The sequence below is a fragment of the Hyperoodon ampullatus genome (genome assembly GCF_949752795.1).
Source record: "Hyperoodon ampullatus genome assembly, chromosome: 3".
NCBI classification, from domain to species: domain Eukaryota; kingdom Metazoa; phylum Chordata; class Mammalia; order Artiodactyla; family Ziphiidae; genus Hyperoodon; species Hyperoodon ampullatus.
Genome location: NC_136916.1, coordinates 105,285,788 through 105,313,191, shown reverse-complemented (window position 1 = coordinate 105,313,191; position 27,404 = coordinate 105,285,788). Strand labels below are relative to the sequence as shown.

General features: G+C 45.5%; 1 protein-coding gene across 1 annotated transcript; it reads right to left on the bottom strand.

Annotated features, from left to right (window-relative positions):
* Positions 1 to 8,833: 8,833 nt before the first annotated feature.
* On the bottom strand, positions 8,834 to 25,271 carry ABHD4 (abhydrolase domain containing 4, N-acyl phospholipase B; the record flags this gene model as incomplete). Its single annotated transcript, XM_079699362.1, has 7 exons — positions 8,834 to 8,923; positions 9,645 to 9,831; positions 17,657 to 17,768; positions 19,523 to 19,677; positions 19,830 to 20,202; positions 21,395 to 21,483; positions 25,210 to 25,271. 7 exons carry the CDS (start codon positions 25,269 to 25,271, stop codon positions 8,834 to 8,836), a joined length of 1,068 nt encoding a protein of 355 aa, XP_079555488.1.
* Between the last annotated feature and the right edge of the window lie 2,133 nt (positions 25,272 to 27,404).

Genomic DNA, 27,404 nt, shown 5'->3' with positions numbered 1-27,404 from the left:
TTTTATAAACAATGGGTACTGAGATTTCTAGTATTTTGTCAATGGTGCTAAAAGTTATTGGCATAAATTCCTACTCTTAGTACTCATGGCTTATAGCGTTTGTCATTTTAAATTTCAGTAGATTATTTCGGTAGAGACTACCAAATTGTCTACAAAATTTGTGGTAACAATTTCCTCACCCACAAACATTGTATGAAAATGTCCATCTTCCTCACCATGGGCATTACGAGATATTGTCAGTCTTAAAAATTTTTTTGTCATGTAAAAAATTGTATCTCATTATTGTTTCAGCAGTGAAGTTTATCATCTTTTCATATGTTCATTGGTTATCTGTATATCTTCTGTGAATTGCTTATTCATATTTTTTCCCTTGTACACAAAGATAAAACATTTATTTTTCTGCTGGTTTGTTTTCCCTTTTCTGATTGCTTAGTATAAATTATTTTCATTGCTTATCAAAAGCCTTAATATTTTGCACTCTTCAATCCTGCAATTTTACATCTAAGAAGGAAATCATTGGTCAAATGGGCAAAAATGGATGTACAAGGTGCTTGACACATTGTTTATAAAATAAAAACATTCAGAAAGCATTCTAAAATCCAACAGTAGAAAATTGGATCCACTAATTATGACAAATCTACACACAGGAATACAATTAAGAATAATGATATACAGTCAGCCCTCTGAGGGTTCTGCATCCACGGATTCAACCAACTGCAGGTTGAAATATTTGAAAAAAAATTCCAGAAAGTTTCAAAATGCAAAACTTGAATTTGCTGGGCATAAGCAACTATTTACATAGGATTTACATTGTATTAGGTATTATAAGTAATCTAGAGATGATTTAAAGTATATGGGAAGATGTGTAAGTTATATGCAAATACTGTACCATTTCATACAAGGAACTTGAACATCCTCAGATTTTGGTATCCGTGAAGGGTCCTGGAACCAATCCCTTGCAGATACTGAGGGATGACTGTATTTTTTATACTCTACATTTATTGATATAGAAAGAATACATATATACATACATAAATATTCAAAAATATTTAATGTGGTTACTTCTGGGTAATGTAGTTATGGATGATTTTTTTTTTTTTTTTTTTTTTGCCAAGCCGCATGGCTTGCGGGGTCTCAGTTCCCCCCAACCAAGGATTGAACTCGGGCCATGGCAGTGAAAGCCCAGAATCCTAACCAGTAGGCCACCAGGGAACTCCCTGGATGATTTTTTTTAAAGTCCGTTTTCTCCTTATTTTTCTACAATAAAAATGTTTTGTTCACACAAAAAAAGGAAAAATGTCCTCAGAATTGAACTTCTGCTCAGATCAGGGTACAGTGGAACCATTGCATCTACCTAGGAATGCAAGGAATGAGTCCTAACATTGTATGAGTTTTTTTGGCAGCCTCATCCTTTACTGCTTCAAACTGACCTTCCAGTCCACTGAAACCTTCATATTGGTTTAATGTTTTCACATGAACTGTCCTTGCTTTACTTGTTTGGTTTTTTTTTTTTTTTTTGGCCTCGCCTTGTGGCATGCAGGATCTTAGTAGTTTCCCAACCAGGAATTGCACCCACGCACCCTGCAGTGGAAGTGCAGAGTTCTAACCACTGGACCACCATGGAAGTCCCTGGTTCATTTTTTAATGTAAGAGACTTGTCATTAGTCCCTGCCCATAGTTTGATCCCATCAGAAGACAACCAGTGCAGCTGTTTTCTGATTGGTGAAGGTTCTTTTCTTCCTTAGCAGGATCCTTTGGGAAAAAAACCGTTGGAACTTCACACTGGAGAACTCAATGTCCCCTTTGAACCCCTCAGGTAACTTTCCTTGGAACATTTGAAATCTGACTTCCTGAAATCTATAAAAGTTATGTCTGACCATCTTTCTTGAACATTCCAGAAAGTGACAAAACAAAATAGAAACACACTCATAGACACAGAGAACAACGGGTGGTTGCCAGAGGGGACAGGGGTAGGGGAACGGGTGAAATGGGTGGGTGGGATTATGAGGTACAAACTCCTAGTTATAAAATAAACAAGCCTTGGGGATGTAGCGTACAGCATAGGGAATATAGTCAACAATGTAATAATGTATGATGACAGATGGTTACTAGGCTTATCATGGTCATCATTAGATAATGTATAAAAATATCAATCACTATGTTGTACACCTGAAACTAATATAATATTGTATGTCAATTATAATTCAATTTAAAAAAAACTTTCTAGTAAGTGAAATTGTCAGTAGGGCAAGAATTTACTAGGTGTTCTGCTTCCAGCAGAGGGAGTGTTGGAGGGGATGCCCTGATGCTGGTCCCTCTGGCACCACCGTATCTTGCCTTGGAACAGTTTTGCGACCTGAATTTATTTATTTGGCTGTGCCGTGCGGCATGCGGGGATCTTAGTTTCCCCACCAAGGATCCAACCCGTGTCCCCTGCAGTGGAAGTGCAGAGTCCTAACACTGGACCTCCAGGGCATTCCCTGCAACCTAAATTTAAAAAGCATCATCCATGTCCTCCTTTTATCTTAACATATATTCTGTAACTCCTACCAGGTATTATTTTCCTGTTTGTTTCTTTTTTCATCCTCATCCAAATGCTTCCAGTTTCAGTTTTGTGATTTCCTTTTCAACATATACACTACTTTCTTTCCATGGTCATCCTCCAGTCATGAGTTCTACATCATCTATTTGTCTTGTGATAAAATTCAAGTTCCTTTCCCATTCTGGTCTTCTCTAATGCAGCACATCCCAGACTTTAGGATTTTATTAAAATTAATTAATGATAGGGGAAAATCCCTTGAAATTGATGTGTTTGGCAAGCAAGAAATGACATTCCCTCCCACCCCAATCTTAGAATGTCAATATCTTTTCATTAAAGAACATAGCTTAATCTTGGTAGGGTTAGGGCTTCCCTGGTGGCTCACTGGTTAAGAATCTGCTTGCCAATGCAGGGGACATAGGTTCGAGCCCTGGTCTGGGAAGATCCCACATGCCACGGAGCAACTAAGCCCGTGCGCCACAACTACTGAGCCTGCGCTCTAGAGCCCACGAGCCACAACTACTGAAGCCTGTGCGCCTAGAGCCTGTGCTCCGCAACGAGAGAAGCCACTGCAATGAGAAGCCCGCACACCGCAACGAAGAGTAGCCCCTGCTCTCCACAGCTAGAGAAAGCCCGTGCACAGCAACAAGGAGCCAACGCAGCCAAAAAAAAAAAAAAAAAAAAAAAATCTTGGTAGGGTTAGAAAGGACATAATTTCAGAATTTAAAAATATTGAAAAAAAATTATTTCATCATAGACCAGAAACCCTTTGTCATGGACCAGCTCCAGTCTGCAGACCCGTGTAGGAAACCACTGATGTAATACATGTTTAAGCAGCTTTATTTGGACACTTTTCTCTTTCCTTGAAAATTTTGGGAAGTACATAATGTCCATTTTTTTAGTTACCTTATAATTTATCAGAGGTCCATAAATCTTTTGTCTTAAGTCACAAGCCCCCCTCCAAACTCTGTCCTTGACACTACATCAGTTGTCAGGTGTCAGCCTTGTGCTCTTTCTTTTCCAAAGTCAGACACTTTGCACTGAGGAGATGAAAATATTGCCTGCAACCACATGTCCTTCAGAGTCCTCTTTGTCCCAGGTTTCTTCTGGTTGTATAATTTGTTCTCACATGTATCAACTAAAATATGAGGTTGCCTATAACAAACTCTGCATCAGGCCTCAGAACACACTGGAGGAAGGAGCATCATTAGCAAGGTCAGGTCTGCAGAGGGCTCCTCCTACCCCATTAAGAGTCACCAACCAGGAGAATGTGGTCTTGTCTTCCTGGGTTGGGGGAAGCCTCTGTTGGCATCAATGAATCCTCCTTAGTATTCTGTCTAGGAATTCATTATTCTTGCAAGTGCCAAGCTGAGATTGTCTTTCCTCCTCAACCCTAGTGAAGAGTGATGTTTAGTAGGATAAAAGCAAAGGCTTTTCTAGTATAATAATGCTGAGCTTATGCTATGAAAAACAGTCAACATGAGCAAGTGAAGAAATGGTTCATCTTGAGCTATTTCACCTGGATGGGGTTGGGACGGACCCTCAAAATCTCAAGCATCTCACTTGCTGCTTCCAGATAGACCAGGACCCTGGGGGGAGGGGGTGGAGATCAGAGAAAAAGGACCCTCCAGACCCCATCTAAGAAGGACTTGGTGTGAACTGACAGGTCACATGATGAGAAAAGTGACGTTTTGCACCATTCATTGGACCCTGTTATCGGCCAATAGGATTATTTTCTATCTGCTCACAAACTGTACCTGCAGCTGTGAGCTTTCAGCGTGACATGCCAGAGTGGACAGAGGTATTCATCAAGATTTCACCACCCTTTTGGCAATGAAACCAGACTGCATTTTTAGCACACATATTTCAGTGTCTATCTCCGGAGGAGGAAGTTATATTTAGCACATTTCCTGCTAGCCACTGAACAGTGCAAGACCTTCTGGGTCTGGAGTTAGTCACAGCCCTTTATGTCTATCTGTGGAATCCCTCCTTGTAAACTGCTAGGCCTTTGAGGAGCCCAAGTTTATAGCATGAACTGTTACCATAAATCCTTAGAACCCACCAGGAAAGGTGCTGATTGGGTGGTATGTTCATAGCGACTTCTTAGTCCCAGCCCGGGGAATGTTAGGAATGCCCCAGTCAGATGGAGTGTGTGTGTGTGTGTGTGCGCACAAGCTTGCATGCATCCATGTGTTTGGGCATGGTAGTGTAAACGGGGCACTCTGGGTGACCTTCTTCAGACTTAAAAAAAAAAAATTTATTGTAGTTGATTTACAATGTTGTGTTAGTTTCTGCTGTACAGCAATGTGAATCAGTTATACAAATACATATATCCACTCTTCTTTATATTCTTTTCCCATATAGGTCATTACAGAGTACTGAGTAGAGTTTCTTGTGCTGTACAGTAGGTCCTTATTAGTTATCTATTTTATATATAGTAGTGTGTGTATATGTCAATCCCAATCTCCCAATTTATCCCCTCTTCCTTTCCCCCCGGTAACATGTTACAGTTACATCTGTAACTCTATTCCTGTTTTGTACATAAGTTCATTTGTACCCTTAGACTCTTCTTGTACCTACTCCTGAGGAATGTGTTTGCATTGCGTTGGGTTTGGGAAAATCAGATCAGCATGTTATGCAGCCTCCCAAAGAGAGGAGCAAACAGGAGATGAACTTTCAGGGCCATAGACCCTACTTTTCCACATGGATCTTCTGGGTCAAGGGTCAGAGACACAGGGTCCCTTAGACCAGTACCTGCAGACAGGGGGCCTCAGAATCTTCTAGGGAATGTGTTTAAATGCAGATGTCATAGTCAAACTCCACCCAGGTATACTGAATCAAACTCTGGAGTATACAGCTGAGGAATTTATATTTAAAAAAATACCCTAGGGCTTCCCTGGTGGCGCAGTGGTTGAGAGTCCGCCTGCCGATGCAGGGGATACGGGTTCGTGCCCCGGTCCAGGAAGATCCCACATGCCCTGGAGCGGCTGGGCCCGTGAGCCGTGGCCGCTGAGCCTGCACGTCCGGAGCCTGTGCTCCGCAACGGGAGAGGCCACAGCAGTGAGAGGCCTGCGTACCGCAAAAAAAAAAAAAAAATACCCTAGATTGTTTTGTGATGTGAGTGGGTTTGCTGACTACTGCCTCACTTGGCCCTTCCTGCAAGGAGATGGTAGCAGAACTCAAAGTTGACATCAAGTCTTTTTGATTTTACCTCCTAAACATTTCTTGCATCTTCTCTGCATGTCCACTAGTCACTGGCCAAGTCCAAGCTACCAGCAGCACTGGCCTGGACCACTCAGCGGCCTCAAGGTTTCCCCTGCAGGGACTCATCCCCCTCCAATCGGTACTCAACACAGCAGCCAGAATGGTCATTTCCAGTCTCAAGTCAGATTCTGTCACACTCCCCACCCTACCCTGACCCTCACTCCAGTTATTTTTTTCTTTTTCCTTTCTTTATTCTTTTTTCCTTTGGCTGCACCGCGTGGCATGCGGGATCTTCGTTCCCTGACCTGGGATCAAACCTGTGCCCCTGCAGTGGAAGCATGAAGTCTTAACCACTGGACCGCCAGGGAAGTCCCGCTCGTTATTTCTTTCCATCGCTTTTAGGATGAACACGACATTCTTCTCACAGCCAGAGGACCCGCAGGACTGGATCCGCACCTCACCTCATTTCACAGCCATTGTTCCTGCTAATAGGTCTCTCCACAGACACGCCCCCCGACTCCTTTCACCTGCTCTTCCTTCAGGCTCAGCTGTCATCACTTCCCCAGGGACGCCTTCCCAACCTCTCAAGGGCTGCACTTTTCAGTTGCAATTTTTTACTAATTGGCGTAATAATCTGATTAAACACGAGTCTTCATGTAGAATGTAATTTCCCATGGAGGCAGGGACCACATTTCTTCACTATCACAGCCCTAGTGCTTGGTTCTAAATACCTGTCCTCAGGACTTCCCTGGCGGTGCAGTGGTTAGGACTCGGTGCTCTCACTGCCAGGACCCCAGGTTCGATACCTGGTTGGGGCACTAAGATCCCATAAACCGAGTGGCAAGGCCAAAACAAAAACAAAAACAAAAACCTGCCCTCGCTTCCATATGGCAGGTGTTGGCCATCAAGCAGTCTTCAGTCAGAGAATATGCAGGGTGCTCGGATAGACCAGAGCTTTGTAATTATACCTGGGAGTTCCATTCATTTGTTCATTCATTCATTCATGATGACAAATGTAGGTTTAAGTGCCATTTTGAGCTGTTAAATTCTGGGCCTAGCTGGAGTCAGCCAGCACAGCAGGCACCGCTGGTAGTGGTTTGAACATGTCTGAACACTTGGCATGCCTCACTTCCCTTGGCTCAATCAAAATAAACATCTACTGAACATGAACTCGGTGCCAGACGTGCCCCTTGTCCTTAAGCAGCTGTGATCTAGGGAGGAAAGACAGACACAAAACAAGTGACTACAAGTTTATGAGTTTTACCAAGGGGCATTCGAGTGTGCCATGGAGACACAGAAGAGGGGGTGCAAGTCTAGTCTAGGGGTTCAGGGGAAAGCTTCCCTGCAGAAGGAATATTTGAGCTGAGGTTGAGGATGAGTAGGAGTTAGAATAGGCCCTAGGGAGCAGTCCAGGTGAAGGCCAAGGTGAACTTCAGATGATAGGGCTATTTAATGGGCAGTAGGGAGCATCCAGTTCAGCCTAATTCTCCTCCTGTGAGTTGGGGCTTGGCCCATCCAGCCCTTATCCATCCTCTCAGGGGGCGGATGCTGCACTAAACAGGAGAGGGAGTTGAGTGGCCTGTGTGTGGGTACCTCTCGGGGCCCCCTCCTCTGACTCAGGCATCACAGGAGCTGTTGTGAATTCAGCGCCATTCTTGTTGGAGCAATATTAAACATCATCACCAAAGGCAGTTTTGACTCATTTCTTTATTAATATAGAAAAGGAGCCCAAGGCAGCTGGACCAGTAGTACAAAGCACCAGGAGTTAATACTATTCTGGTGAAAGGGTTGGCTTTACAAAAGTGAAGGAGTAGGCAAGAGCTGCCCTGGTTCTGGGGCCAGGCCCAGCCTACTGCCCAGAACCTCGGAGCAGCACCTGGAACCAGCCCCTGGGAGAGAGTGACGGGGGGTCGGGGGCTGATGCGCTGGAGACCAGAAGGACAGGTGGCAGGGATGGAGGGCCAGGCAGTGAGAACCATCCTGTGGCTGATGAGGACAGGCAACTGCCGGCTGGAGGCTCCCCACTGGACCCTGGGCGGAGGCTCACGTGAGTCTCAGCTCCAGGGGCAGGTAGAAAAACCCTGCGGATACTAGAGAGAATGGGGATCCAGACACGGCTCAGGGTTGAAGGGCCTTTCCCTTCTCTCCACCAGGGGCCACCTTTCTCAACACTATGGGTGGGGCTTCAGGGCCCAAGGCACAGAGGGAGGCCCAGAGGCCTCCCAGCGGGAGGAAGAGGGGGCAGGAAGGAAGCACTTGAGTGTTCCCAGCTTAGGCAGCTGGGGCTGAGATACAGGGCAGGCAAACAGCACCCCCGTACAATGAGGCTGGAACGCAGGGCTGGGTTGGGCTTATCCTCAGCCAGGACCAGCCCCATGGCAACGGTGCTTGCCTCAAACCTTAGCAAACAGAGTCTGCCATGAGCACTGGCTCTCAGCAGAGCCGGGTGCCAGCCCTAGCTCTCCTGGAACAGAGCTGTCTCACCATGGACCAGCCATGCCCTGCCCTGCCCTGGGCCTCCTCTGTTAATGAGGGCTTTGGATATGACCTCTCAGGTCACGGGAGCTGCAGGACCTGCTCTTGGTACTTAAGTGGGAACCAGTCCCAACAAGACTCCGGAAGAACTGGCATGGGCCGAGGGGCCGGGGGTGATGGGGGAGGAAGATGTTCCTGCATGGAACCTACCCCAGAACCTACCCACACACTCCAGAGCCGGGAAAGGCCACTGAGAGCCTCTCCTTCACCCAGGGGAGGCGGCCGCCCTCCCTTTGGCACAGGGGGGAACGCAGCTTGGTGTGACCCTTCATAACCACACCTGGGTAACACTCGGCATGGAGAGAATGGGGTGGCACTCTGCAAGCCTTTATGCTCTTCCCCGGGGTGGGGAGCTCAAGGCCACTTGTGGCTTTTGCCTCTAGCCCTTAGCGTAGAGAGGAGTGCTCTCCTTCTGTGGTCCTGCCCTGGGGACAGCCCGAGACTCTGCCTGGCTGGCACATGTTAGTTGGTCAGGGAAGGACAGAGGGGTAAGTAAGGAGACAGGGAGGTGAGAGTGACTCTCTGGCTTTCTCCTCGCTCTCTAGGGAGAGCAGCTCAATCAACCGAGTCGCAGATCTCCTCCACCACTGCATTGAAGATGTGTGGCTGGTCCGCGTACACGTGATGTGAGGCACCCTCGATCTCCTGTGGATGGAGGACCCCACCAGGGGCGGGACAGCCCTTTATTCAAGGCACTGGAAAGCTATTGCACCATTTCTTTTTCCCTTAAGCCTGCTTGCCCATCGCCCATGAGCATTTATTTTATCTAAGACAACAGTCCACCTTTCTCCCCAGATCTTGGCACTTCCCTGTGGGAGTCAGTGAATCCCAATATCCCATCCTTACTTCTCCTATGGCGCCTGATTTTATCTTTCCTTCCATGCCAGCCCCTCCACTGACCTGCTTATGTCATCCACATGTCCACTAAAGCAGGGCCCATCAGGTACCAGCCTAATTAAGCATACTCATTAGCAAATGAAGGGGGAAGGGGTAAGGAAAAACTGCAGGGTGGGGGCGGAGGAGTGTGGTGGGAAGGCTTCATGGCAGCCTCTACAGTTCCCAGCTCTGGTTTGGGGTGGGAATTACAGGGGGTGGAGGGACAGCATGGTGCCTGTGCCTGACTACTGGACAAGAATCTGCCTTTCAGCTGAACTGAGCTACACAGAAGTGAGAAGCCCCTAATTATGATTTTACAGAGAGCCAACCCTTTCAAGTCTACTGCCATAGCTCAACCTGTCCACTCCTCTTTCCCCCCGACTCTCCCATCACCCTTCCCTCCCTGACTCAGCTACTCTGGGTCAGTCAACACGTGCTGGGATGTTGCAGTGTTTCCACCTCAATCCTGCTCCTCCAGTGGCCAACGTACCATGTCTCGGACGTAGGAATCCGGCCGCTGCAGCTTCACCTTTTTTCCCGTGCTGGTGTCTATCCAGGTGTTGGCCCCATAGATCATGGTGATGGGCATTTCTTTTTGAATCAAGTGAATTCGCTCTAACATGGGTCGCCGGGCCCAGCCGAAGGACTCCATCATGGTTTTGAATGCCGTCTCTCCGCTGAAGAAGCAAAACAGGGTGAGGCAATGAATAAACGCCACAGCCTAAAATGTCAATTTGTTGATCTCAGAGGCTGGGGCAGTATCTTTGTCATTCTTTGTGTTCCTCTCAGAGCCCAGCACTGGGCTCATTAAATATTAGGAAGATTAGGAGACAGGACTGAATCTCCAGAGGCTCCTATCACAGATGAGTTAGGAGGGACACACTTGTGAAAACCCCATGGCACTGAGAATTATCCAAGAGCCTAATAGGTTACTATTTATTCAACAAATATTTATGTGGCATCCCAGAGCTGAGGGTGGGGACATATGAACAAGACAGACGCAGTGCCTGCCCTCCTGGAGCTCACATTTTCCTCATACTTTAGGCATAAATAATGAATTATATGATTAACTTAACTTCAAATTTCCCAAGAATTATGAAAGGGTGGCGGAGTTCTAGGAGAACACAGACTAGGGACTTGGCTTCCTGGGGCTGAAGGAGAGGGTCAAGGGGTTCACTTGGGGTGGGCTCTGATGAGCAAGTACTACAGAAGCACAAAGGGCTTGCTGAGGAGAATGGAATGAAACGTCAGTCTTGTGAGCACCTGGGGGGAGCAGCAGTTTGTGCAACTTGAGAAGCAATGACGGCCAATCTAATCTCCTTTGCTCCCTGGCCATTTCCTTAGGGAGAGCTAACTGAGGCTGTGTCACGAGGGGTCTGCAAGGCTGGGGCAGAAGCCAGCTGTCCAGGTTGCTCTCCTGGGAAGCAGGAGAGGTTGGGGACACTGCCGCCCAGCAGGCTCAGCCTGTTCGGGAATTATATCCCCAGTCTCCTTTGCACCCCTGAGTTGAAAGAGAGCCTGGGTTCTGCACAGGCCACCAGAAACAGGGTTTCTCCTTAAGACAGTGCAGCATAGTGGAAAAATCATGGACTCTGGAGTCAGAGAGACATGAGTTCAAGTCCTGGCTGTAGTTTCTAAGCAAGTCATGTAAACAAGAATACACCTTAATTTTCTCATTTACAAGCTGGGAGGAATTATACCCACTTTATTAGGTCATTGTGAACAAAATGAAAATATGTACAAAGCCCCTAAATTTAGGTGAAGCAAAGTAGATACCCCATCCCCCAAATATTATTCTTTGGCCAAATTGTATGTTTTCCAAGGGAATGGTAAGAGTTACCACGAGCTCATGAGGGTTACAACTCAGAAAGACTCAAGGGCTTATAAAATTGAGTGATGGGGTTTGGGGGAAGGGGCTGGTTATCACTGATGTCATCTCTGCTGCTTCTAGGACCTGAATGAGGAGTGTGATTATATACTCTGTGGCTTAGATTGGGAGGCCATTCATTTTATGGAACTAGGTCTCAGACTGGGGAATGCTCTGAGGAAAGGGCTAGGGGTGGGCCTGCAGGGTCTCAGAGGGTATGAGACTGGCACTGAGCCCAGTGGGGGCTGAGAGGAGTTGAGAGCAGGAAGCAGGGGGCTTCCTGATTTGACTGTTGAGCTGTGTTTCTATACTGCTGCTTAAGCAGGGCCCTTCAATCAGCTGGGCTCCTGAGGAATGTTGGATGGAGAGTTCCCACGCTGCCTGAAAGCTGTCTGGGTTTGACGCTAATGCTCAGACAGTACTGCTGGAATGCAAAACCCCAGTTGCTTCACAGCTTTGGGCTGAACAGTCCTGAAATGAGGCAGGGCAGTGCTGCTGCTCCCAATGACCTTGGCTCCCCTGAGATACCTCCCAGTAGCGTGGGGTGAGGCCCCACCGAGGTGGTGCCTCATGGTATCAGCCACTCACATGGCACTGCCTGAGGGGAAGACTACCTCCCTGACTCTGCCCTGGATGGCAGTTGTCAAGACTGTAGATCAGCAGGCTTGTGGGGCCTATGTCTGAGTTGTCATAGATATAAACTTCTAGAGATTCTGTGGACATCCCAAAATCCCCCAAAGATAGGGAAGGCATTCCTATCCCAACAGTAAGTATTTCAAGATGCACATAATTAAATTTTTAAATGCATAATCTTTCCATCAGCAGTTCTATTTGTAGGAATGTAGTCTAGAGATAGTCACATGTGTGCAAAGGAAGATACATAAGGAGGTTCCCTGAAGCAATGTCACATGATATCTCAGACCTAAAATAACAAGAAGATTCAGGAATTACAGGTCTGGGACAGGAGAGGACTTTCTTTCTTTTTTTTTTTTTTCTTTGTAAAAATACCATGTTCAGAGAAGGAAGAAGAACTACAATCCTGCAGCTTGTGGAACAAAAACCACATTCACAGAAAGATAGACAAGATGAAAAGGCAGAGGACTATGTACCAGATGAAGGAACAAGATAAAACCACAGAAAAACAAGTAAATGAAATGGAGATAGGCAACCTTCCAGAAAAAGAATTCAGAAAAATGATAGTGAAGACGATCCAGGACCTCAGAAAAAGAATGGAGGCAAAGATCGAGAAGATTCAAGAAATGTTTAACAAAGACTTAGAAGAATTAAAGAGCAAACAAACAGAGATGAACAATACAATAACTGAAACGAAAACTACACTAGAAGGAATCAATAGCAGAATAACTGAGGCAGAAGAACAGATAAGTGACCTGGAAGACAGAATGGTGGAATTCACTGCTGTGGAACAGAATAAAGAAAAAAGAATGAAAAGAAATGAAGACAGCCTAAGAGACCTCTGGGACAACATTAAATGCAACAACATTCACATTATAGGGGTCCCAGAAGGAGGAGAGAGAAAGGACCAGAGAAAATATCTGCAGAGATTATAGTTGAAAACTTCCCTAACATAGGAAAGGAAATAGCCACCCAAGTCCAGGAAGTGCAGAGAGTCCCTTACAGGATACACCCAAGGAGAAAAATGCCAAGACACATAGTAATCAAATTGGCAAAAATTAAAGACAAAGAAAAATTATTGAAAGCAGCAAGGGAAAAATGACAACATACAAGGGAACTCCCCTAAGGTTAACAGCTGATTTCTCAGCAGAAACTCTACAAGCCAGAAGGGAGTGGCATGATATACTTGAAGTGATGAAAGGGAAGAACCTACAACCAAGATTACTCTACCCGGCAAGGATCTCATTCAGATTCGATGGAGAAATCAAAAGCTTAACAGACAAACAAAAGCTAAGAGAATTCAGCACCACCAAACCAGCTCTACAACAAATGCTAAAGGAACTTCTCTAAGTGGGAAACACAAGAGAAGAAAAGGACCTACAAAAACAAATGCAAAACAATTAAGAAAATGGTCATAGGAACTTACATATAGATAATTACCTTAAACGTTGAATGGATTAAATGCTCCAACCAAAAGACACAGGCTTGCTGAATGGATACAGAAACAAGACCCATATATATGCTGTCTACAAGAGACCCACTTCAGACCTAGGGACACATACAGACTGAAAGTGAGGGGGATGGCAAAAGATATTCCATGCAAATAGAAATCAAAAGAAAGCTGGAGTAGCAATACTCATATCAGATAAAATAGACTTTAAAATAAAGAATGTTACAAGAGACAAGGAAGGACACTACATAATGATCAAGGGATCAATCCAAGAAGAAGATATACCAATTATAAATATATACGCACCCGACATAGGAGCACCTCAATACATAAGGCAACTGCTAACAGCTGTAAAATAGGAAATTGATAGTAACACAATAATAGTGGGGGACTTTAACACCTCACACCAATGGACAGATCATCCAAAATGAAAATAAATAAGGAAAGAGAAGCTTTAAATGACACAGTAGACCAGATCGATTTAATTGATATTTATAGGACATTCCATCCAAAAACAGCAGATTACACTTTCTTCTCAAGTGCGCACGGAACGTTCTCCAGGATAGATCACATCTTGGGTCACAAATCAAGCCTCAGTAAATTTAAGAAAATTGAAATCATATCAAGCATCTTTTCTGACCACAACGCTATGAGATTAGAAATGAATTATGGGGGAAAAAATGTAAAAAACACAAACACATGGAGGCTAAACACTATGTTACTAAATAATCAAGAGATCACTGAAGAAATCAAAGAGGAAATCAAAAAACACCTAGGACAAATGACAATGAAAACACGACAATCCAAAACCTATGGGATGCAGCAAAAGCCGTTCTAAGAGGGAAGTTTATAGCTATACAAGCCTACCTCAAGAAACAAGAAAAATCTCAAATAAACAATCTAACCTTACACCTAAAGGAACTAGAGGAAGAAGAACAAACAAAACCCAAAGTTAGCAGTAGGAAAGAAATCATAAAGATCAGAGCAGAAATAAATGAAATAGAAACAAAGGAAACGGTAGCAAAGATCAATAAAACTAAAAGCTGGTTCTTTGAGAAGATAAACAAAATTGATAAACCATTAGCAAGACTCATCAAGAAAAAGAGGGAGAGGACTCAAATCAATAAAATTAGAAATGAAAAAGAAGTTACAACAGACACTGCAGAAATACAAAGCATCCTAAGAGACTACTACCAGCAACTCTATGCCAATAAAATGGACAACCTGGAAGAAATGGACAAATTCTTAGAAAGTTATAACCTTCCAAGACTGAACCAGGAAGAAATAGAAAATATGAACAGACTAATCACAAGTAATGAAATTGAAACTGTGATTAAAAATCTTCCGGGGCTTCCCTGGTGGCGCAGTGGTTGAGAGTCCGCCTGCTGATGCAGGGGACACGAGTTCGTGCCCCGGTCCGGGAAGATCCCACATGCCACGGAGCGGCTGGGCCCGTGAGCCATGGCCGCTGAGCCTGTGCGTCCGGAGCCTGTGCTCCGCAAGGGGAGAGGCCACAACAGTGAGAGGCCCGCGTAACAAAAAAAAAAAAAAAAAAAATCTTCCAACAAACAAAAGTCCAGGACCAGATGGCTTCACAGGTGAATTCTACCAAACATTTAGAGAAGAGCTAACACCCATCCTTCTCAAACTCTTCCAAAAAATTGTGGAGGAAGGAACCCTCCCAAACTCATTCTATGAGGCCACCATCACTCTGATACCAAAACCAGACAAAGGTACTACAAAAAAAGAAAATTACAGACCAATATCACTGATGAATATAGATGCAAAAATCCTCAAAAAAAATACTAGGAAACAGAATCCAACAGCACATTAAAAGGATCATACACCATGATCAAGTGGGATTTATCCCAGGGATGCAAGGATTCTTCAATATATGCAAATCAATCAATATGATACACCATATTAACAAATTGAAGAATAAAAACCATATGATCATCTCAATAGATGCAGAAAAAGCTTTTGACAAAATTCAACACCGATTTATGATAAAAACTCTACAGAAAGTGGGCATAGAGGGAACCTACCTCAACATAATAATGGCCATATATGATAAACCCACAGCAAACATCATTCTCAATGGTGAAAAGCTGAAAGCATTTCCTCTAAGATCAGGAGCAAGACAAGGATGTCCTCTCTCACCAGTATTATTCAACATAGTTTTGGAAGTCCTAGCCATGGCAATCAGAGAAGAAAAAGAAATAAAACGAATACAAACTGGAAAAGAAGAAGTAAAACTGTCACTGTTTGCAGATGACATACTATACATAGAGAATCCTAAAGATGCCACCAGAAAACTACTAGAGCTAATCAATGAATCTGGTAAAGTTGCAGGATACAAAATTAATGCACAGAAATCTCTTGCATTTCTAAACACCAATGATGAAAAATCTGAAAGAGAAATTAAGGGAACACTCCCATTTACCACTGCAACAAAAAGAATAAAATGCCTAGGAATAAACCTTCCTATGGAAACAAAAGACCTGCATACAGAAAACTATAAGACACTGATGAAAGAAATTAAAGATGATACCAACAGATGGAGAGATATACCATGTTCTTGGATTGGAAGAATCAATATTGTGAAAATGACTGTACTACCCAAAGCAATCTACAGATTCATTGCAATCCCTATCAAATTACCAATGGCATTTTTTATGAACTAGAACAAAAAAATCTTAAAATTTGTATGGAGACACAAAAGACCCTGAATAGCCAAAGCAGTCTTGAGGGAAGAAAACGGAGCTGGAGGAATCACACTCCCTGACTTCAAACTATACTACAAAGCTACAGTAATCAAGACAATATGGTACTGGCACAAAAACAGAAACATAGATCAATGGAACAAGATAGAAAGCCCAGAGGTAAACCCAAGCACCTATGATCAACTAATCTATGACAAAGGAGGCAAGGATATACAATGGAGAAAAGACAGTCTCTTCAACAAGTGGTGCTGGGAAAACTGGACAGCTACATGTAAAAGAATGAAATTAGAACACTCCCTAATACCATACACAAAAATAAACTCAAAGTTGATTAGAGACCTAAATGTAAAACTGGACACTATAAAACTCTTAGAGGAAAACATAGGAAGAACACTCCTTGACATAAATCACAGCAAGATCTTTTTTGATCCACCTCCTAGAGTAATGGAAATAAAAACAAAAATAAACAAATGGGACCTAATGAAACTTAAAAGCTTTTGCACAGCAAAGGAAACCATAAACAAGACAAAAAGACAACCCTCAGAATGGGAGAAAATATTTGCAAATGAATCAATGAACAAAGGATTAATCTCCAAAATATATAAACAGCTCATGTGCTCAATATTAAAAAAACAAACAACCCAATCCAAAAATGGGCAGAAGACCTAGATAGACATTTCTCCAAAGAAAGCATACAGATGGTCAAGAAGCACATGAAAAGGTGCTCAACATCACTAATTATTAGAGAAATGCAAATCAAAACTACAATGAGGTATTACCTCACACCAGTTAGAATGGGCTTCATCAGAAAATCTACAAACAAAAAATGCTGGAGAGGGTGTGGAGAAAAGGGAACCCTCTTGCACTGGGAATGTAAACTGATACAGCCACTATGGAGAACAGTACGGAGATTCCTTAAAAAACTAAAAATAGAATTACCATATGATCCAGCAGTCCCACTACTGGGCATATACCCAGAGAAAACCACAATTCAAAAAGACACATGCACCCCACTGTTCATTGCAGCACTATTTACAATAGCCAGGTCACAGAAGCAACCTAAATGCCCATCGAGAGACGAATGGATAAAGAAGTTGTGGTACATATATACAATGGAATATTACTGAGCCATAAAAAGGAACGAAATTGGGTCATTTGTTGAGACGTGGATGCATCTAGAGACTGTCATACAGAGTGAAGTAAGTCAGAAAGAGAAAAACAAATATCGTATATTAACATGTATATGTGGAACCTAGAAAAACAGTACAGATGAACTGGTTTGCAGGGCAGAAATAGAGACACAGATGTAGAGAAGAAACGTATGGACACCAAGGGGGGAAAGCCACGGGGGGCGTGGGGGTGGGGGGATGATGAATTTGGTGATTGGGATTGACATGTATACACTGATGTGTATAATATCAATGACTAATAAGGACCTGATGTATAAAAAAATAAATAAAATTAAAAAAAAATACCATGTTCATATCACTTTTTCAGTTAAAAAGAGAAAAAGATCTTTGCAAATGTTTTCCAGTCTTTTTGCCTGTCAGGCTAACTGCCTATCTCCAGGGAAGAGTAAGGATCCTTCTCTAGAGACGGGCGGCATGTTTAATTAATCTATTATCTTCTCCATCCCTTTGCGCCTATCCCTGGGAAAGTCTCTGGAAACCATCAAGCCTGCTAATGCCTGTGTTCCCCTAACTGAATGAGAGCTCCGTGGAAGAAGAAATACAGCACAGAATGATCCTGGGACCGTCTGGAGTTTTCCAGCAGCTGGAGTTTTAGCTGCCAACCCATCGACCTGAGCTGACTCTGGAAGCTACCCTCACCTGGGATTCTGGGCATTGCAGTGGTAGATATACTCCGATATAGTATCGTCGTCAAAGAAGTCTGCAAACTTGCGCTTGAAGTCTGGTCGGAATCTCTGTACCAGGCTGGGCCCTGGGAGGGGACAGAACGTGGAGAGGCCGATTTGAATAGGGAGGAAAGACTCCTGCCTCTGTATGTGTTAACAACTTTAACCAAACATTATTTCTCCTAAGGGTTTCTTTGCTTTGTACACTTAATGTTATAGTGGCAGACAGAGCATGCAAGTCTTTTGGGAAGCTCCAGGTGACTACAAATGAGAGTCAGTTCGTTGCCAAAGAATTTAGACAGTCTAATGTCACTGAGGAACCAGATTATCTGCAGCTCAATGAAGTCCCAAGATCTTTCTCTCCAAGGATCACAAGCCCCACAGGAGTCCATGGTTGAGATGCTTTGCTTTTACAGTCTGAGCTATGTTCTCTTTCTCCCTGAGACCCTTTATGGCCGTTTAATCTTCTGAAGGTAGTAGATAAAACCAGACCACCTCCCAAGAGCCCTCTCACGTTCAGGCCTGTAATAGAATACGAGTGAAGAGGTAAACCTAATGCTGGCATCTCAGACTCAGGGCACAGTTTTAGAGCAATCTGTTCCCTTCACCTTTCTTTAAATAGTACATATACAAGCAGTAGGGCACTTGAAACACACTGTAAAAATTGGGCCTAATGAATGATCAGCTTCTGGCCTCTCTCTTCTGGTCTGCTCTCTCTGTGTGAGAAGCAAGGGGTGAGAGGGAAGCAAAGCCGGGATCCCCTGGGCCCTGGTCCTCCTGCATGGCTGCCAGCCAGCCTCCCCAACCATAACAGCTCTGATGCCCATGCATGGACCTGGCCAGAGGCAAGTCCAGAAGTGGGGAGAGTGGTTAGAGCAGGGCTTCTCCCTGTAAAAGGATTATAGAAGGTCTACTGGAGTGCACAGTGCTGGGTGCCCTAAGAAGGTCAGCCCTCTGCACATTTAGTATCCTTTGGCACCTGTGTCTATTGTTTTCCTTCCTTTCTCCCCAAACTCCTACCTTCTGCTCATGTGCTCATTTTTCTCTTTTATGCAGAGCCATTCTGTTTCTCTTGAAGGGCCTAGAGAGACAACTCTTATTCAGCCATTAGCAATTAATTCATAATAACTGGCTATTGAACATTACTGTGTATATATAAGCCATCAGTGCAAAATAGATGGCCACCAATCTTTTCCATAAAGGGAATCTGCTTTTCGCTTTATCAGAGTAAAAGGCTCCCCAGATAGGGAGGGTGCTAGCAGTGTGAGGTCAGAAGGCTGGGGCATATTGATCCCACTCACTCGGGCTGGCTCCCCGCTCCTTCCCTCCCTTCACTCACAGGATTTGCTGACAGCTACTAAGTGGTGAAGACGTGGTGTCTGACTGGGGCAGGAGCTTGCCTGCCACTGTGGGCTAGGCTGGAGGCTCTGGTCCTGACCTCTCCTGGCAACAGGTGCTGGGTGAGCTGCAGGGATGGGATCCAGCAGTGGTGACCATGCTCAAACACCAACAAGCTGCCATAAACATGTAGCACAGAAACTCAGCAGAGGAAGAGTCACCTCACGACCCCTTTCTCTCTCTCTGGGGCACAGAGTAGCAGTTCTGCTCCATCTGTCTCTTGCATGGAAAAGCTTTTTCCATGCAGATGAAGGAAAAAAAGAACCTTCTGAAACTGAAGACAAAGACATCTGGTCCAGATTAACAGCTTTAAATAACAATGTTAGGCCTATTCCCACTTTTCATGAACAAGAGGGGATGGTGAGAGTCCAGGTGCAGTGGGGCTTCTAGAATGGGAGAGCCGTGGTTTGAGGAGATAGTTTTCCATCTACAGGCTACTCACCCCAGGGCCCAGCTACTCGAAGAACAGCCAGTGGATTGGAACGCCCTAGGACAGAGGCCACAGCCTTGACCCAGGTTGGGGGTGCACGGATCTGACTGGGGTCAGTTGGTCGGAGGGGAAAGCCCCATGGGTCCACCAGGATGAGGTGTTTAACTCTAAAGGAGGAAAAAGGAGGAGTTAAGTTGTCTTTGCTTGAAGGTATCACAGCCCTTAAATCACCCAAGAAGAGAACTATTGGAAACAAATACCGTAAGTTTCCCAGCGGGGCGAGGAGTTGTCACGATAGAGATGGGTGGCTCCCCCTTACCTGTCAGGGTACTTGATTGAGTAGGAAGTGGCCAGGAATCCTCCCAGACTGTGCCCCAGGAGGATCATACTGGGGATCCCCATGGACTCCCGCCACGTCTCTATCGAGGTCACAAACTCGTCCTCGGCCCCCTCTGGGTCCCTCGGGAACGTTGGCCTAGAGCTTCTCCCGAAGCCGAGCAGATCAAAGGTGTGCAGAGTGCGGCGGGCGCTCAGTGAATCCATGTTGAGGATCCAGAGGCCCACGCCGCCCCCAAAGCCGTGCACCATCACCAGGGGGGTGCGGTCCCTGAGCTCAGGGCTCACTGTCACCGTCCAGATCTTGTTCTGGTTTGGGAGGGACACATATCGGGCCAGGAACTTGTTCTGGAGGCCTGGGGAGAGGGGTCCAGGGCAGAGCGATAAGACTGTGTGCTGACAGCATCATCCTTTTGCTTGGACTCCCACTCTTCAGCTCTCTCTCATCCCCAAACCCTTCCTGACCTCCCTCGCCTTTCCTTTCACAACTCTCTGACCATACATCCTAAGAGCTCAACTCCAAGTACAATTTGTAGACTGTCTAGTCTGTAGGTATTAAGAGGGGCCATCTTATTCTTGGGTCCCTTTGGGTCCACGGTGGCAGTGACCCCACTGTCCCCACAGAGCTTCAGCATCTATCACTCTTGTACCTGTATGTGCTTGGAGCTTGACCCATGGACAGTAGTGTCCTCACTGAGGTTATCTGGGAGGGTTGAGCCAGGTCCCTCTTAGGGACAGACCAAGGTGGGAAATGCTTGCTCTGCTGGTGTGAAGGCAGTCACATGACAGAGCTGCCGGGGGTGGGGTGGGGGGGAAGTCACCTGGATCCCAGACAGCTTGAAAGGCTTGAAAACTGTGGCTGTTCTGTGGTTGTACTTATCCCAGCCCAAAAGAGAGAGGGTAGCCATGGCTGGGGCAGTGGCTATAGGGCGGGGAAGATCATATGAAGAATATGGGGAGATGTGGCCAAAGGATCTTGTTTGAGTCGGTGGCTGTTGATGTTCCTGGGATGCCTTACCCCAAGAGAACACTGCCCACTACAGCTGGTCTGTGGGAATCCCCAACTACTCTGGTAACTGGACGGCGGGGTTGTGGGGGGGCGCTAATTGGGCAGAACACAAGGAATAGTAATATTAGAGAATACAGGACTGCTGGTCCTTGGGTAGGAAGATGGTAAATCTAAGAAGTGCTTGTGTGTTTGATGAGAAAGGGAGAGATGGCAAAAGAAAAGAATAGGGGAAGGAAGAAGTAAAGGAGAGAATGTGTACATTTGTACATGTTGTATGTTAATAGCTGGTACAGGGTTTGAGGTGAAGTTGTGGGATATGACAGAAACCAGCATGATGGACAGGGAGGGAGATGTCAAGGAACCACTATCATGGAATGTGTGTCCTCTGGGCAAATCTTTTCCCTCCAGTCACAGACATCCCTTCCTCCCACCCCAAGCACTGTCAATCAGGAATCAGTGGGCTCAGTGTGCCAGGCTCCGGGAAGATCCTGTATCCTGGGCCTCCCGAGGGAGGTGGGACGAGTGTCCCTTCTACTTACACTGGAGGATCCTGGCTTCCACATTCTTCAGCTGAGACATGGAAGTGGGGCGCCAAGTGGGCAGCCAGCTGCTCAGCCAGCCTTGAGGCCTGGGACAGGGAGACACAGAGACACTGGCAAAGCTGGAAACACTGATGCTCTCGGCCTTGCTTGCAGTTAGTCACAAAAGAGTTATCAGGGTGCAAGGTGTTTCCAGGCTCAGGAAACCTGCCCCTATGGCAGTCAGCAATTCCCTGGCTGCCTGATAGACTGTTACTCTTCTCTGGTAAATGGTTATTAACAACAACATGCCCTTTGTTTCAACAGATACTCAGAATACCATGTGCACGACACTTCACAGTTTACAAAGCCCTTTTACATTTTTTTTAATCTCATTTGAGCTTTACAACTCCACTTTGTTATTGGTTATTATAATGTTCAAGGAGGTTACAAGGGGAAAAAAGCCAACTTTTAACTAATGTTTCAGTCCTCCTTTGCCATCCCTAGGACTGTATGTTCCTTTAGAGTAGGGCAAATTCCCATGCCACCTGCCCTCCTGGCAGGGCACCAGGGTTCGTGTGTGCCCTTTTCCAAGCCCCTGGAAGTACAGAGCACTGTGTCAGTGCCCAGTTGGGCTCTCAGGCAATCGATCAGTCCAGCCTTGAATGACATGGTGGGAGAGGCAGGGAGTAGGATGAGGGAGACCTGGGTTCAAGTCCTGCTGTGATTCCCTGACAGGACAAAGGTTGCCCTTGGCCTTGTTTCCAGTTTATAAAATGAGTAGAAAGCTCACACATGTCATCACCTCCAGTGGCATGCAGTAAAACAGATAAGATAACCTATCTTGCTTTCTACTTTATACCCAGGGAAATTTAAGTCATTGCAGGGTAGAGGTTGAAAGTAGCAGTTGTGGAATAATTTTTAAAAACCCTGGATCTAGGGACTTCCCTGGTGGTACAGTAGTTTAGAATCCGCCTGCCAATGCAGGGGACACGGGATCAAGCCCTGGTTCAGGAAGATCCCACATGCCGGGGAGCAACTAAGCCCATGCGCCACTACTGGGCCTGCACTCTAGAGCTCATGAGCCACAACTACTGAGCCCACGTGCCACAACTACTGAAGCCTGAGCACCCAGAGCCTGTGCTCTGCAACAAGAGAAGCCACTGCAATGAGAAGCCCGCACACCGCAACGAAGAGTAGCCCCTGCTCGCCACAACTAGAGAAAGCCCACGTGCAGCAACGAAGACCCAATGTAGCCAAAAACAAACAAACAAACAAACAAAACCCCAAAAAAATGCTTTAAAAAAAAAAACCTGGATCTAAAAGTCACAGTAATATCATTTACAAGCAGAATGGTGTTGGCCTGTTAAATAACCTGTCTTTGAGCATCTAGATATGGAAGGGACCTCATAAGGTGCCTGGGACAAAACAGATGCTCGCTGAATGAGCTTTTATTATTCCTTTTCCATCCCATATGATATTTCTCTTTTCTTGAACTCTGGATGAAGTGGATTTCAGGATCCACACCACCAGTTACAGAAAGGGCCTGTAAACATCAGAACAGTCAAGCAGGGGCATTCTGCGGGGGAGCGAGGGGAACTATTACCAACCCCCCCTTGGCACACATTGGGCATCTTGCTACATCATTTGAAGTGCAGAATTTTAGATTAGAATAGTTCCTTAGAAATCTAGTCCAGCCTCTTTATTTTACAGATGAGCAGAGTGATGCCCGAAGCGGTTACAGCTAGTTAGAAAAGGAAGCAGAACTAGAACCTGGATCTCAAATCCAGGTTTCGCCTTATTTTTTCAAGGCCACACACGAATACTCACATTATACAAGCACGGTTTCACACTTGTCTCTTTTCTGAAAGGAGGTGTGACCTAAGGCCAGAGGCTGAAGTTCTAATCCTGGCATTGCCACTCACCAGCAATTTGTCTTTGGACACATTATTTAGCCTTCTCTGTCAGTTTCCTCATCTTTAAAGGGAGGTAATAATAGTATCTACCTCATAGGGTTGTTATAAAGATCAAATGAATGAATGCACAGAGCCATCACACTAGCACAAGATAAACTCCCAATAAATGTTCTTTTCCCCAGCTAAATCATAAGCTATCTGTATTCCCAGTGTTTTGCAAGTAGCAAATCTCAGTGACTGAGGTTTGAAAGAAATACTGAGGTTGCAGCTGAAACTGGTCCATCAATGGCTTTAGCCAGATGAGAGCTGTCACTCTCAATCAATCCAGTCCTACGAAGACTCAGAACCCTTTGAATATTCCACTGGAATTCCTTATAGGCTTGAAGCACAGGCACCAAGACCACAGAATGTTGCCCGTCTTAAGAGACAAAGTTTCTGTCCACCCCACAGAGACTGTGACAAGTCAGGGCATGTCATCTGGACCCCACATTGCCTTATATCTGCCCAAAGCAGCACTCAGGAGAAATATTGTTCCAAGGAACAGCATCAAGGGCTGCTCTGCAGAGATACTCTTCAGGGAGAGCTTTTCCTCTCTTCTTCACCAAAAATGCTACTGGTAAAGCACTGGAAATAGTTAGTCCCTGGCACACTATCTGCTCCATACCACTGGGGAGATGAGGACTGGGCTGGGGAATTCAGGCAAGAAGCAGAGCAGCCAGTTAGCCATGAACTTAGCCTGGCTGGGGTTGTCTCTTCCCTTTAGGGTGCCTTTATCCTGATGGTGGGTGAGGCAGAAGGGGTTCTGTGCTGGGTGAGAGGACTGTTCTAGACCTCTGTGATCTTGAGGTCTCCCAACTTCTTTGGGCACTGGATTCTTCATTTGTAAAAAGGAACTGAACTACCTGAATCGCTACCAGCTCTAATATTCGATTTCTCTAAGTCATCGTAGCTATTGTAAATCTCCTCTTGGAAGCATCATTTTGGAAAAACACCACTCTCCTGGGCAGTTCCTTCAAGCCCAGGAAGCTACTATTGTCATAACGTTAATTAGTTTTGCAAGCAGCTCTGAAAAGGGGGGAACAAGGGGGAACACGGGATCCAGGAAAGGCCCAGTTTTGGTGAAAACTGGGTCTTTCCTTTCATAGGCGCCACCCCCACCACCCCCGCACCCCCCGCACCCCGCTTGGCTGGAAGCTGAGTCATTCTCCAAGCAACTTTTCCTTGCACCTATCAGACTGTGAACTGCTTGTCACACCACCTACAGATGGCATCCCAAACTTGATGTCCTTGAGACGGTGTTAACAAATTCCAAAAGCTCTAATTCTGAAACCGCAGCATTAAGGATATTGTTATGATGATTAAAAACTATCAACAAGGATTGCCAGCGACTAAGCGTCTCCTTTGGCGAGAGCTAAAGAAACTTGCAAGCCTATTAACCCAGACCAATCCCAGCGCACTGGAGCCAGCTCACCGCTTGCCACGCCTTACCCGTGCTGGGCTGGGCTAAGCGAGGCTCTTCCCACACCCCTGCCTCCCGTCCTGGAGCAAATCCAGAAGAGCAGACCTGGCTGTTACCCCCGCACCCGCGTCCACACGCTTGCTTTGGGGGATCTGAGACATCACCACTAAATCTAATCCCAGGGTACATAGACTAGAGGGGAGCAAGGAATGAACGCGAACACTAAAGTGGAAAGTCAGAACCGCTGGGCTGTAGAAATCGTTCTCTTCCATTGCTCCCCTGGCTCTCCTGCCGCATCTTCTGGGCAAAAGGAAAGCAACCAAACGCAACCCCCAGCCCTCCCCTGAAGCCGACCTGTAAAAGGAAAGTCTGGAAGGTGTCTAAAACTGTTGCTCAGCCACAGACAGTCCCAGGTTCATGGCCCAGAGATAGAGATAGAGAAAGAGACAGGATTAACTCACTGCTGCTCCAGATCATCAGCCATAGTAAACAAGCCCTGCCGGGTCGAGCTGAGCCAGCCCATCCCTCCGCCTGACGCCAGCACCAGCTGACCCAGAAAAGGGTAGGATAGCAAAGTGGGGCGTGGCCAGCGCCGCGAATGGGGAGGAGGGGCCCCAGGACGCGGCCTGGGGCTCTGAACCCAGCTGGCTGGGACAGCTGGGACACATGAGATGTCTCCGAGAGCGTCACAGAATAGGACAGTAGTTCTGGTCACACATTTGGGGACAGTGAGGGAGATAAGTAGTACCGAAACTACCGAGTCCCTCACAGAAGCTCCATCAAACCTCTACTCTCTCATAATTAAAATGTGACTTAACTACCCCTGCATGCTCCCACATACCCACTGGGCTTCCCTATTATAGCCACCCCATGCCCTCAAGTCCACCCCTTAGTGTTCCTTCTAATCAGATGCTCAAGATGTTTGTGGAGACACTACCAACCGTTGAACGCTCCTATAAAGGGTCTGAGAGCCTGTGGCCCAAGTAGACTACCAAATTTCGCAAATAAAACCCAGGACGCCTAGTTAAAGTTGAACTGCAGATAAACAGCAAATACTTTTTTGGAGTAAGCATGTCCCATGCAATATTTAGGACATAAATGGGCATCCTGTACTTTATCTGGCCACCCTAAACCTAAGCCACACATGCCAAGAGGAGCATTCCTCTGCTCTGGGGTTGTCTTTGGCCCCAGCCTGGTTCCCAGGGACAAGGTGGCTTAACCCCAGGTCTCCGTCAGTTTGGGATCCCTGCCTCCCCTTCCCCAGGGGGAGCAGTTGAAGGACTAGCCTACATAGGTGGGTCCACTTTAGGTAGCTGGGATGGGGGCTGGAGAGAGAGAGGTCCTGATTGGCTTGCTCAGCAAAGGAGTCAGATCTTAAGGCTGACTCCAGAACTTACCTGAACTGGTAAACAAGGCCTGATGTCCCTGGAGTGGTCATCCTCTTGATTAGGTTAAAACCAGACTAGAGATAGTGGATGCTGGGTGGGAGAATGCTGGTGGTAGGGGTTTGTCAAGGTGGTTTGTTTGTTTTTTTAGCCTTCCTGCAGGACTCAGGAGATTCTGAGATTTCTTCTTTCTTGTAACACAGTGTTAAACGGATCTGCTTAGCATTACAAGGGATTGAAGTTTAAGAGAATAGACATTTCTAGACTTTAGGGGTCTAGGAATTTGTAAGATGTGGGGCAAAGTAGTACAAATAGCAGAGGACCTCTCTCATTCATTCTTACAACAAAGCAGAGTGGTCCTAAACTTCAGGGTGCATTACAATCATCTGGCTGGCTTGTTAAAAATTCAGGTTTCAAAATCCCTACCCGCTGAGATTCTAATTCATTTGGTTTGGTTTGATGCTAAAAGCTGCAATTTTAGGAAGCACTTCAGATGCTGAAATTCAATGAATTCTGGGTGCAGGTCAGTTTTGGTTTTACCACTTCTCTACTGCATGCTTGTGGTTAAATTATTTAGCATCTCTTTAATTTTCTTCTTCTGTTTTGTGTCTTGTAAGAATAAACCAAGATAATTCAAATAAACATTTAATACATTTGTTTATGCTAAAAAGTTACCATTATTATTATTATATACATACCTATTCAAAGCCAAGCATTATGTTAGACACTAAGAACACCATTATCAAAAGTAAAGAAACACAGGGAATTCCCTGGCAGTCCAGTGGTTAGGACTCTGAGCTTTCACTGCAGAGGGCCCGGATTCAATCCCTGGTCGGGAAACTAAGATCCCACACGCCGCGCAGCGTGGTCAAAAAAAAAAAAAGTAAAGAAACAGGCTGCTCTAGTGGTACACATAGGCTTTCTATCTTTTGCCACCCTAGGCTATTTGTCCCTTTGCAGAGTTGGCAAATTTGTTTTGGGAGCTCAGCTCAAACCTCCCCTCTTCTGAAGCCTTTGCTGGGACAACAGGATCTAAAAGAGAAGCCCAGTCACTCTATCACATTACTCTATTTTATGAAATTATCGTGCATATTTGTGGACTCATTTATTATCATTTTCCCTCCACTAGAGCCCAAGTTTCCTGGAGGACCTTGTCTGTTTTGTTCTCAGCTTTGCTGCCAGCTCCTAGGACAGAATGTGGCACAGAGTACACAGTCAGTCCTTACTGGAGAAAGAAATAGATGAAAAGTCTAGTGAGGAGGTATATGTAT